The sequence below is a fragment of the Pediculus humanus genome, genomic scaffold, assembly GCF_000006295.1.
Source record: "Pediculus humanus corporis 1103172107436 genomic scaffold, whole genome shotgun sequence".
Taxonomy (NCBI): Eukaryota; Metazoa; Arthropoda; class Insecta; order Psocodea; family Pediculidae; genus Pediculus; species Pediculus humanus.
Window position 1 is genome coordinate 495,727 of NW_002987058.1, and position 12,508 is coordinate 508,234.

A 12,508-nucleotide genomic window follows, 5' to 3' on the forward strand; every position below is an offset into this window, starting at 1 on the left:
TATTAAAAAAAAATAAAATTAATTATTTAAAGAAAGTTAAAACTTTTTTATTTAAAAAAAATTATTAATATTTTGAACTGGTACCAAAATCAGTCTCAACAACATTAAAAAAAAAAAACGTTAAAATGTCGTTGCCTCAAATTTTTAATTTTCAATTCGTTAAATCTTTTATTACCTCTGGATTGTATAATTTAAATTTACAAAAAAATAAATTATTATTAACAAATTCACATAAAAATTTTAATAGAATTTTATCATATCGTTTCGTAAGTCACCATTTTTTTTTTTTCAAAATGTAACCTTTTTAATATCTTTTAACTGATTTTATAGTACCTATTAGTTTTTTGATGAAAATCATTCAAATACAAATCAAGATGATGTCAATAGAAGAAGTACTTCAAAAAAATCACAAGCTACAATTGTAATAAATAAAAAAACGGTCGTTAAAAAAAAATTTCCAACTACACCTAAAATTGTGCTCATTAACCCAGACAATACTAAATCATTTTTATATTTAGAAGAGGCACAAAAAATAGCAAAAAGTAAAAATTTGACTCTTATGAAAACTGGCAATGTAGAAAAAGAAAAACCTGTTTATAATCTTTGTAGAGGTCAGTTAAAATTCAAAATAAAACATGAAATTTTTCCTATGAAAACTTATTATTTTTTAATTTAGCAGAAGATAAAAAAAGTTCCAGTTCTTTAAAAGCGAAAAAAATGTACATAGCTTCAGACATATCTGAAAATGATTTATCGATAAAGGCTAAAAAAATTATTCAAACAATATTAAAAGGAAAAATTTATGAGGTTATTATACTTGCTGATCAAACTGACAAATCGCTAATGGTGAGAAATCGAGTTTTTTTTTTTCAATCCCAGTTTATTTCAAATTTATTAAGGCCTATGTAATAATTATTTTAGCCTAAAATTCAAGAGAGTTTGCGCAAATCAATCGAACCGCATGGAAGTATAAAAATTGAAGCAGATTCAAAGAGTAAAATAAAACTTCTCGTCACACCGAATAAAAATAGTATTTCAGATGCTAAAACGGATACAGATATTAATACACAAAATGAAAATTTAAAATAGACATTTACAGAAGTATTTAATCAAATTGTTAAATTATTAAGGAAAAATCAATAAGGAAAGTATATATTCAATAATCGTTTATAAAATCAACCGAAACAAAAAAAAAAAATTTGTCTAATAGTTTACAATATACATATTATAAACATTACTTCATAAGGAAAAGAATTAATTATTATTATTATTATTATTATTAAATAAATAATTAATTCGAGTAATGTCATTCAAAGGCCAAAGTGTGTAATTATATTCAATTTATAATATTTTAAAAGTTTTTTTTTTTTTTTTTTTTTTAATGAAATATAAAAACGATTAACTAGGAATATACAATATAAATAATTAAAAATTTTTATAAATTTTTTTAATTTATTTATTCATTTTGTAAATTTTATATTACATATTTAAAATGTATTAATTTTAAATGTTTTTTTTTTTTTATGCAATATGTGCTAATTAATAATAATCTGTGTAAATAATAAAACATAAAAATTTAATTAATAAAATCTATTTATTGTATGTGTTTATAAAAAGGTGATGATTGTGTAAATTTTCTTTTTTTTACTGCTAACCGTATTTATTAAAAAAAAGGAATTTAATGTTTGCACGGTAAAAAATTACAGGATAATGTTTCTATTCTCGGTGGACAAGGCGTACCTAAAAATCCAGGTACTTGTATAACGTCTTTCGTTCTTTGTCTGACTGCGTTTATGCCACACGTGGCCGAACAGGGAGACCACGGAGACCATTCGGATAAAATACAATCTCTTTTTTTTCTATCGTCGACGTTGTAATAATTATTATTATTATCAAAATTATCGGTATTTCCTTCCCAATTGGGTAGTATTGTTTCTTTAATATGTTTTTTTGTTTCTTCTTTTTTTTTTAAAAAAAAAAAAAAAAAACCAATTATCATTGATTTAATTGATGGAAATTTTTTTTTTTACTTTTTTTTCTTTATAAATATTATTATTATTATTATTACTTACCGCAGTTTTGAATTTTACATTTTCTTCTCTTCAACAGTTTTTGCGGACACGGTTTTCCACCGTTTTGTGGATGCACTAATATATGTCTCATTTTTTCCTTCGTACCTCGACCGCATGTTTTACTACATTCGGACCATGGCGTCCATGGAGAAGCTTTACAGTCTATCGCTTCACCGTAAATACCTTCGATGGTCATCGGAGTGGAAAATGATTGCTGTAGGATTTTTAAAAAACTTATTAAATTTTTTTCGGGGGGGAGGGGGGTGTGAAAATTTAATTTTAAGACGCGGAAAAATATTTACCGGTAATCCATAATACGATGAATTCATATTAATTATTTGATTTCCAGCTTTGAGTCCATTAAATTGATCTCCGGACGATGAAGAATCTTAAAAAAAAAAAAAAAGTATAAGTTGTAGGAGTTATAAGTTTAAATTTTAATTTTAATTTGAAATTAATTTCATTATTTTTTTTTACATTAATTAAATTAATTAGGTTTCTTTATTAAAAAATGGAGTTAAATGTTAGTAACAAAAGCTTACCAACTTTTTGTGTTGTTAATTGTGGTTCATCCAACATTGGTAAATGATATGATAAAACACCTGATAGTTGTACTCCGTATTCTAAAAGCTTGGCCGAACGTATTTTTTTTAAATCTTCTGCGTAACGTAAGCAGCGTGTACAAAAGTACTTTTTTTTTTTTAGAATTCGGAAATTAAAATTTCAAACGTTTCATCTCGAGTATTATTAATTAATTTAATGAATTTCGTACGGTTAAAATGAAAAATGAAAAAAATTTTTTTTTTTTGAGTTATTAGTTATTATGGGGATTAAAAATTTTTTTTTTTTTTTGTTTTAAAGATTAGTTTTTAAATAAATTTTTTTACCTTTAAGCAATGAACAAGTTTGTTCGCAATCTTCTTGAGTGAAAAAACTATTCATATTTCCTTTACATCCTCTATAAACAAATGTTTTACAGGATTCGCTGTTTATATCGAAATACCAACGTTCTATGTGACCCCTGCAAGGACCTGGATCTTGTGGAAGGCGGCATATTTCTGTCGAATTTTTTAAATTTTCTCAAATTCTTTTAAAAAAATTTTCTTTTAATTTTAAAACTCACTATTTGCTTCTTCCATAAGTGCAGCACAATTCGAATAATCTCCTTCGCATTTAACTTCTTGAGTAGTTTGTACATCTGCGCAATCTGAATTATCATAATCTTGACCGTCTTGTAAGTAGGGATTGTATTGATTTAATTTTTGTCTGGATCTAATTTTCGTTCCAGAGCCACATGTTGCAGAACAAGGTGACCATTCGGACCATGGAGAAACTGGACAATCATCATTTTCCATCTGAATAAAATATTTACAAATTTTTTTTTTTATCATTTGGCGATTTCGTTTCTCAGTCAAAATCAAAACAAAATGGCAAATCTTTACTTCGTCATCGTTATCCTCATCACCGTAGCAATCATCTTGAAAAAAACATTCATCTGTTTGTTCAAGAGGCTGAGAACCTGGGAGTAGGGAACATTTTTTTTTAGCATTTCTAATTTTATATTTTCTACTCCTTGTTCTCACTCCTGAACCGCAAGTAGTGCTGCACGGAGACCAATCACTCCATTCCGTTACTTGACAAAATGGATCGTTTTTCCATATATCTGAAGCTTCACTGTTCCTGTCCAAATGACTTCTAAAAATTTTTTTAAAAAATTAAACATTGTCGCGTGGTGATAATTAGGCCGTCTGAAAAAAAAAAAAATTACCTGCAAATTTTCCGCTTTCCATAACATGACATTTTAGAAGTAAGTTTTACCCTGCAAGATTTTGCTTCTGCTTGCATTGGATCAATGTATGATCTTTGACGATATCTTATACCTCTTCCACAAGTGACGGAACAAGGTTCCCATTCAGACCATTCTCCAACAGCGCATTCTGTAAAAAAAAAAAAAAACAAATATCTAATAATGATAATGATTATTTGAACCTTCAGACTAAACTAATATAATTTCATTTAAAAAAAAAAAAAAAATTGAAAATCTGTTAAAACCTTGATTTACGTCTTCTTCATCTGATGTTATCACATCATCAGAGCAACTTTTTTCATAAAGCCTTTGTCTGCTTAAGTACAATCTGGCAAACGGTTTCATTTCAGCTCCAGTAGGATCATAAAAAGGATTTGATTCATCTTTTGGGTGCCTTGTGGTTATTTGCCTTATTGGTTCTCTGGGATGCGTTGGGAAATCCGGGGATACGTACGTAGTACCGCTATCCGTTCCAGCATCCCATGGAAACAAATTGAGAACTTTATATTCAGTCCAAGAACAATTTCGCAAACATAATTCCAAACCGGAAACTCCAACAATCCAGTCAGGTGAAGGATCTGAAATAGTAAGAAAATTTTTAAATCTTGATAATATAAAAGTTAAAAAAAAATTATTAAAGTTAAATAAATACCTATCATAGAAACTAAAGACATTAAATGATGTTTCCTGTCTACCCTGAAAACAGCAAAGGTTTTCCCCGTCACATTAGGGTATGATATTCCTCTCGCTTTGATTATTGTTCTTATATGTTCACTTTCACTTTTTAGCTCGCTTTCTAACATTCTAGTGGATCCTGTTTCTGCTACCTGTCTTAATCCTTCGCTAGCTATTTCTCCATACTGCCAAAACCTATATTGGAGAAAATAATAATGATCCGTAATTAAATGCTTTATTTAATTAAAAAATTTAAACGTAATTTTATCATTATAAATATATTGCTACCACCTATATTCAGAAGAATGTGATGCGCCAATTATGTCGGAAAATCTTGTGAGCCAACCATTCGACGGAAAATCTTTTGGATGTGTGTGCCTCGACCAAAGACCTTCAAAGGTAACTTCATATTTTGCCTCATCGCACGCGCAACATTTTTCTAACACTTCCGGTTGTTCGTTTATATTTTCTTGCATATCTTCGCAAAGTGAAACGCTTAGGGCATCGTCATCCATATACCATATGTATCGATCTTCCACAACCGTGGCTCTAAAAGTAAAAATCTTAAATTTAAAATTCGCAGAAAATATTTTTCCAACTTTTGCCAAGTTTTTTTTATTATTTTTACCTAAAAACAACACATCCATTGCCCGAGGGGGGAGCTTTCCAATAAACTTGAATTTCCGATTTGAAAATGCTAGACGTTTGAGTGACAGCATTTGGGCAAGATTCGCTTATTTGTGTAAGTGCATCTCCCAACATTGGATGAAATGTTCCCACATCGTAATGTCTAATTTCTCTGTCATTTCCAAAAGCGTATTCGGATGATTCAACGGTTAAAAAAAACGCAGTAAATTTATTTAAAGCTTGGTATTGCTTTACACCTTGAAGACTCACTGCAAACGTTTTTTAAAAAAAAAAAATTTTTTTAAATATTAAAAATAAATAAAAAAACATTTTTGTATAGATATCCTTAAACCAGGAGAACGAGTTGCATAGATTATTTAGTTCCGATGGTCAGGACTCTATATTTAGGTCAAATTTTTTCTTTTTTTACAAAAAAAAAAATTATTGGCTCTTATAAAATGGGGCAAATATTTTTTTTTTTTTTTTACACCTAAACTTTCGCAAATGAAAGTAAAATATTTTAACAAAAAATTAATTTAGTATGTTAATTTGCAGACTTTTTATTTTCTAAAACTTAAACTATTCTATAAATAATTTTAACGACTTTAAAAAACGTTCGATATAAATTAATTCAGAGACAGTCTGCACCAGCCTCCAGCCAGCAGTTGGGTTTGAAACTTTGTAATTTTTTTTTGTTTTCTTTTTTTTTTCAAAACTTTTGTAAAAACTTCTTCGTCAAACGATTAACTGAAAAATTATAAAAATTATTTAAAAATTATACTTAATTCTATTGGTAAAATGATAAAAAAAAAAGTTTGCATTGATTATGTTTCCATGCAAAATTTAACAGAGAAACTTACAATTAATCAACTATTTTCAAAAAATAGTTTTTTTTAATAGTACCTGTATACTTTTCTCCAGGTTCGTAAGAACTAGGATTACCACTGATTTTAATTTGAAATTTATTCGTCGACGGTGATTTTGGTGTAAAACGTCCTTCTGGAGTTCTGTCGCTGCAACGAAACGTTGAAGCAATCCCAGGTTTGCAAAAAAGCAACACAAGGTTTACAACAGCCAGTAGTTGAACTCCACCTATCATACCTAAATTTAATTATTCAATCGAAGGAAAGAAAGGCGGGTTAAGGAAAAACAAAAAAAAAAAAAACAAAAAAAAAAAAAACAAAAAATAAATTAAATTAATCCGATCGATATTGGGAGGGTGTTGAAAACCATTGGTTAATTTAAATTGCAAACTAACATTGGCAGTGAATAATTTAATAAAAACAATATGTCTAATGATTTAAGAGCCAAAATATTAATTTACTTTTTTTTTTCAGGGTCGAACTACTTGATAAACTTTTATAAAAATTTTTTTAAGGATGATTATTTTAATCTGACATGTAACAAAAATAAAATATAACAATATAATAAATAAATAAATAAATAAATAATAATTCTTTTGTTTTTTTTTTAAGGCCAAAAATTTTTTTTTTTTTCAATAATATTAAATTATGATTAAAAAAAAAATTATTATTATTATTATTATTAATTTTGGCTTACTTTCAAATAATTTGACATCTTAAATTTTTACAATGATAGAAAATAAATTCCATTAAAGAATTTTTTTTTTGTTTTGACGTTATTGAATGCGTAATTATTTATTAATAACTAATTTATTTTTTATATTTTTGTATGAGAAATAAAAAAAAAAAAAATTTTTTTAAATGAATCGAAAACCGTTGCAGATTAAATAACGTAAAGAAATATCTTCATAAAACTTACATTTTTATTATTATTATTTAATAATCTCTTCTCTTAAATAAATAAATAAACAATTTTACATTTGTTTTAAACATTTATAACAATCAAAAGTCATAATTACCTTCCATAAAATTAAAATAATTTCAATTCGACATTATGAGTAGTGACAGTAATTTTATAAAAATAGTTTAACTGATTTTTATCTACAGCCACGACGTTTTTTTTTTTCCTTTTTTTTTTATTACTCTATTCCTTTTCATTCGATAAAGGTATATTTTATGATTAATTACATCAAGTACTGTCTGTCACCTTTCAATAAGTTTCAACGAATTTACGTTTATTCGTTATTCAACTATTAATAATGACTTCGAATAATTAATTCGTTTTACGGCTTGATATTTAATAATTACAAAACGTTAATTAATAAATTAACCTTTGAAATCTCACACGATTTGAATAAAATTTACAAAAAAAAAAAAAAATTTATCAAAAGTATTATTACAAATGGCTGCATTGTATATTTCCGCCAAAACTTTTTTTTTATACGTTTAAAATTTACCTTTAATTTTTTTTTTTTTTTTAAAAAATTTATCTTCTCACTTGATTCTTCTTTTCTCCTTTTTTTTTTTTTCTTTTTATTTCTTTATATTTATTTAAAACTAAAAAAAAATAATAATACTTTTTTTTTTTTTTTTTTTTTTTTAAATCAATTATAAAATAATTAATAAAATTTAACGATGAAATATTTCATTTGTTTTCTTCGAGCGTTACGAAACGACTGAAGGAAAATTCAGCTTAGCAACGCCGTCGGAAACAAGATAAACTCTTCTGATTGGTTAATTTTTAAATCCAATGAATTTTGAATTGACGCGCATATTAACTGAAATTCCGCCAAAACCAAAAAAAAAAAAAAAAAATGTTGTTAACGTTATTAAAAATAAAATTATTATTATTATTACGATTTTTTTTTTTATAAACACTATATTAACTAAAATTTAAGTTTACAATTTTTTTTTTGTTTGTACACAGAAGTCTTAAAATAATATATAAAAACAAAAATTATTATTTATTTGATTTCGATAATAATACTATAGATACGTCAATGGAATATTTTGAAACACAAATCAAAAATTAAAAAAAAAAATCGTTAAAATTAAAATTTTCAGTTCCTTTTTTTTTTTTTTTTTTAAATTAATAAAAATAAATATTAAAATTTTTTAAGTAACAAAATCATTATTAAAAATGATTAAGGCAAATACTAGTTTTTTTTTTTTTTTTACCAATGATTTTTAAATACTGGAGGTATAATTTTTTTTTTTTTTAATTACCTCTATTGTTACAAACTGTAAAACTAATGCAAATAAATGAATTAAATTTTTAAAAACTTTTATATACCCATCTAACTAATTAAATGAAAAACATAATAAAAAAAAAAAAAAAAATTTAAATTTCTAATACTTTGTTGGAATTATAATAAAAAATAACCCTAAGGGGGGAAGGGGGAGAGAAAAAAAAAAAAAAAAAACTTTTTTTTTTCTTTCTTTCTTTCTTTCTTTAATTCTACAAAACGTTGAAACGTATTATTTACACCTTTTTTCAACCCTTTTCTGCTCTTAATTTTAATTTTTGAAGAATACTGAGAAGTTGATCTAATGTATATCGATACCTAAGTATGTGATTGCCTGGGGGACAATCACACAGTGCATTATAATGTCGTAAACAAGAATTTTTGTTTTGAGATTTTAAACATTTACACGTGAGACCACTTAGAAAACACGTCGTTTTACAATATTCGCAAAGGCGTTCGTCATCTGGAATTTTTTCAAACGGATATTTTTCAGCTTCGTGAACACCCCAATCTAAAACAACTTTTCGAAGCTTTTTCTCGGTGCGCACCTGAAATAAATAAATATTATACATGATTTGCTTTTGTTTTTCAAATTGCCCGTAATGTAAAATCCACACCATTACACACCATGGCGACCATATCTTCATAAGTTGCCGCCGCTATTTGTGGTCCCAACTGATCTAAATTTTCCGCCATTTTGCAAACTAATTCATCGTGTGAAAAAACGCAGAATCTGTGAAGCATGGAATAATGCGCCACGCATTCTCGTCCCATTTTAAGCCAGTCTGCCGGTGCGAAATTGACCGCTTCGGCAAAATTATATCCTTGATTGAATCCAGCGTGATAAGCTCTGGGAAAAGTCACGACGAATTCGCCAGCTTGTTGATCCGTGCGAACAACCTGAATTGTAAATTTAATTACACAAAGTTCATTTACTCTAAAAATATACGTAACACGATATCTATGACACGCAATAAATTTTCATCTTACGGGTACTCCATTTGCCATTAAAAGATTTGGATTCATGATGGTTACAAGTTGATGCAATAGATCCGGTTGCGATTTGAACAATTCTGGAGCGACTTGCTTCATTGTTTCCTCGAATAGTTCGGCTTTCATGCCAGGTACGCCGTACCAAGTCTTTGGTTCTCCCCAATGTAAATAATTAATCGAATAATTCCAATGGTCTTCGTTGTGCCAACAAAATGTGGCAAAACACATTCCAACGTACATCCAGGGAACCTTAAACCATCAAAAAAAAAAAAAAAAACAAAATTTGTGATTCCAAATTGTGTGATTGAAAAAGTATTTAGGTAAAAATTCAATGCAACCTTCATTCCGGAAATATCAGAATCAATGTATTGTAAAACAGATCCTTCCAGGACAGGTAATTTATTTAAATTCCAAGGAGATTGTGCATACTCTAATTCACAAGTTAGCATTTCATCGTCGGTTATTATTGTAGGAAAACCAGAGCCGTGATCCATCGTATGAAGATCAGCACCGTATTCAACCGTTACATCTAAAACAAAAAATTATTTTAATTTCTAGTTATAGAAAATATATATAAATGTAAATAATAAAATGAGCATAATTTTTTTTACCTTCATCAATACTGCTAACTATTCTCCAAAATTCTTTTTCGACTAGGGCTGTAGGAACTCTATGTACAGCCATATTGAAATAATCTTCTTTAAACTGATCTGCCATTTCGCCGAATTGTTGTAACGTGTATTCTCGATCAGCCTGTTCGAAACCAAAAGCCTCGCTTGGTTTACATACTTCTAAGGCGACGCACTGAGGACACCTCCAGTCTCCTGGAAAAAACCATTATATTTTAAATTTTTATTTATTTCGAAGAATATATTTTGGTTTTCAAACGAGGAAATAAATTGATATTTATTTATCGTAAGAATTTTTTTTAGATTTTAAAACATGGATTTTACCTTCAGGCACCTGAGATAAAGGAGGCATCAAGCACTGAATGTGATAACTGTCATCACAACCATCGCATAATAAAATAAATTCTTCCCTATCTCCATTTTTACACACCTTACAAGTGTATTTTTCTAATGGATCAAAACTGTAGTTAACTTTTTTTCCTCTCGTTTTATTTTCATTGAAGCTCATGTTTGGATCATACCCTAAAGTAAAAGGTAGTGAGTGTAATTAATATCATTTTTAATGCAGGCATGAGACAAACCAATGTGATATTAAAATACCAGGCAATTTGGGTCCTGCACCAAAAAAAGCCAGTCTTTGAAGTTCTTTATTTTTTTTTTGATTTTCTTCCGATTTCACTGTAGGAGTATCACTTTCACCAGACAGAGGATCCTGATGACCGTTAAAACAATTATTGGAGCGCCTGTTACATTTTCCAACAGGTGGCTTAATAGCTTGCCTAAAATAATTTTAAAGTTTTAGTAAAAAAAAAAAAATTTTAATATTAAATACAAAAAATAATAAAAATAATTTTCCCAAACTTTACCGAGATATAATTCCATGGGGTGTATAATTGTTACCTTCCATTTCAACAATTTCATTTTTTATATTTTCTTTAGAATCTTCTGAACAAATTTTCTTTTCTGGCAGGTCATCTTCATCTGACAGCTCGATAACTTCTATATTTCTTTTTTCAGACTTGATCTCTCTTTTTACAGAAGTTCCAATCATGGAATCATTTCCATTACCCCTTGTTTTTGTTTTATTTTGAACTTTAGGCTTTTGAAACATATCAAAAGGATGCAAGATTCTTTCATAATGTGTTTTTAAAACTTGTCCAACATTTTTGCTAGGATCAAAACCCATAGCTATAGATATTCTGATCCATTTCTTTTCTTTATTTACAGTTAACTAAAATTTAAATAATTATAACTTAAAAAATGTATAATTAAAACTTTTTTTTGAAATTTTTTATTGATTTTTTTTTTTTTACCATGCCACCATTTTTGTGGACTAGATGATGCAATTGATAGAGATCCAGTGTTTTTTTATCAATGATTGGAATTTTAAGAGGGATTCCTTGAAGTTGCCAAAATTTGGCAATTTGATCGAGAAAATTAAGTTTTACTCTCGTGCATGCTTCTAATTCATTTAACCTTTGTATTCTGGGTACAAATTTAAATTTGTCAACATCTACTGCAAATGGTGGTTGCCAATCTGGAGGAGGTTTAATTTTACATATTCCAGCAGCTTCACCAGCAAGTCTAATTTTACAAATGTACCTAAAATCATGTAAATTATATTTAACACTCTGTACAAAAGAAAACTTGTGTAATAATCAAAAATTTTTTTTTTTTGGCAATATTTACAAATAGCCCATGAAACGTTTATGAAAGAACAAACCAAAAACTTTCAATTATTATTTACAGTTACTCGATTTTAGAAATTTTAAACATAAAAGTTTTATATAAAGGAATCATATTAACAACTGTTTATAAAAAAAAAGAATGACAAAAGATTATATAAAGAAAAATTATTACTTTAACGGATCCTTAAATTCTTCTTCGGTTGGCTCAAATACTGGAGCCTCAGGCGGAGGAGTAAATGGAAAATTTTCAGCAGCTTTTAAGTCGATTGACTTTCGGAAGCTCGGTGATATACGGACGGCCATTTTAAACTTTCACAATGACATGTACACAGTTCTCTATCGAATTAATAATATTGTTGCACATATTTTTAATTAAACACGAGAATATCTTTAATTATATCTTCAATTCATTTAATAAAAACTCATATCATTTAAATAAAATATTAATATCATAAATACAAAACTTTTTTAAAAATTTAAAATGACAATTAAACTTTTATTTACCAATTTCATAAGACTTCAATTTATTTCATATAGGCATTTTTGCAAAATTATAAATAATTGCTGCCACGACTTTTAAATTATAAGTTATGAAAGGAAAAAATAAAAACTCAATTAAAAAATAAAATTATTGGTTTAAAAAATGTTATAAAACCATCAAAAACTTACCTTCAATAAAATACACTTTAAAATCACTATAACTTTTTATACCTTAACAATTTCCAATAATAAATAACAGGAGAAATAAATAAATAAATAAAAATAATTTACATAATTTTTTTTTTTTTTTTAAATACCTCTTATATTTTTAAATATTATTATTCAATTTTTTGTCTTAAATTATATACTCAATACAAAAATTATAACCTACTCAAATTAAAAAAAAAAAACCAAATAAATCTATTATA

The 12,508-nt window shown here is 27.1% G+C and overlaps 3 protein-coding genes across 3 annotated transcripts; 1 reads left to right on the forward strand and 2 right to left on the reverse strand.

The window, feature by feature from the left end:
• Positions 1-125: 125 nt before the first annotated feature.
• Positions 126-1,089, forward strand: Phum_PHUM087580 (uncharacterized protein; the record flags this gene model as incomplete). The annotated part of the gene is made up of 4 exons (XM_002423788.1): positions 126-266; positions 341-611; positions 680-846; positions 922-1,089. The coding sequence occupies 4 exons, from the start codon at positions 126-128 to the stop codon at positions 1,087-1,089; spliced, it is 747 nt and encodes a 248-aa protein (XP_002423833.1).
• A 589-nt stretch (positions 1,090-1,678) lies between these two features.
• Positions 1,679-6,280, reverse strand: Phum_PHUM087590 (f-spondin, putative; the record flags this gene model as incomplete). The annotated part of the gene is made up of 13 exons (XM_002423789.1): positions 1,679-1,959; positions 2,073-2,286; positions 2,375-2,460; positions 2,615-2,695; positions 2,960-3,130; positions 3,196-3,427; positions 3,515-3,752; positions 3,841-4,009; positions 4,125-4,457; positions 4,532-4,749; positions 4,846-5,103; positions 5,183-5,450; positions 6,085-6,280. 13 exons carry the CDS (start codon positions 6,278-6,280, stop codon positions 1,679-1,681), a joined length of 2,745 nt encoding a protein of 914 aa, XP_002423834.1.
• Positions 6,281-8,538: 2,258 nt separating this feature from the next.
• Phum_PHUM087600 (jumonji/arid domain-containing protein, putative) lies at positions 8,539-11,903 on the reverse strand (the record flags this gene model as incomplete). Its single annotated transcript, XM_002423790.1, has 10 exons — positions 8,539-8,838; positions 8,918-9,190; positions 9,281-9,532; positions 9,622-9,812; positions 9,895-10,107; positions 10,237-10,434; positions 10,513-10,691; positions 10,779-11,143; positions 11,226-11,514; positions 11,773-11,903. The coding sequence occupies 10 exons, from the start codon at positions 11,901-11,903 to the stop codon at positions 8,539-8,541; spliced, it is 2,391 nt and encodes a 796-aa protein (XP_002423835.1).
• Positions 11,904-12,508: the final 605 nt, after the last annotated feature.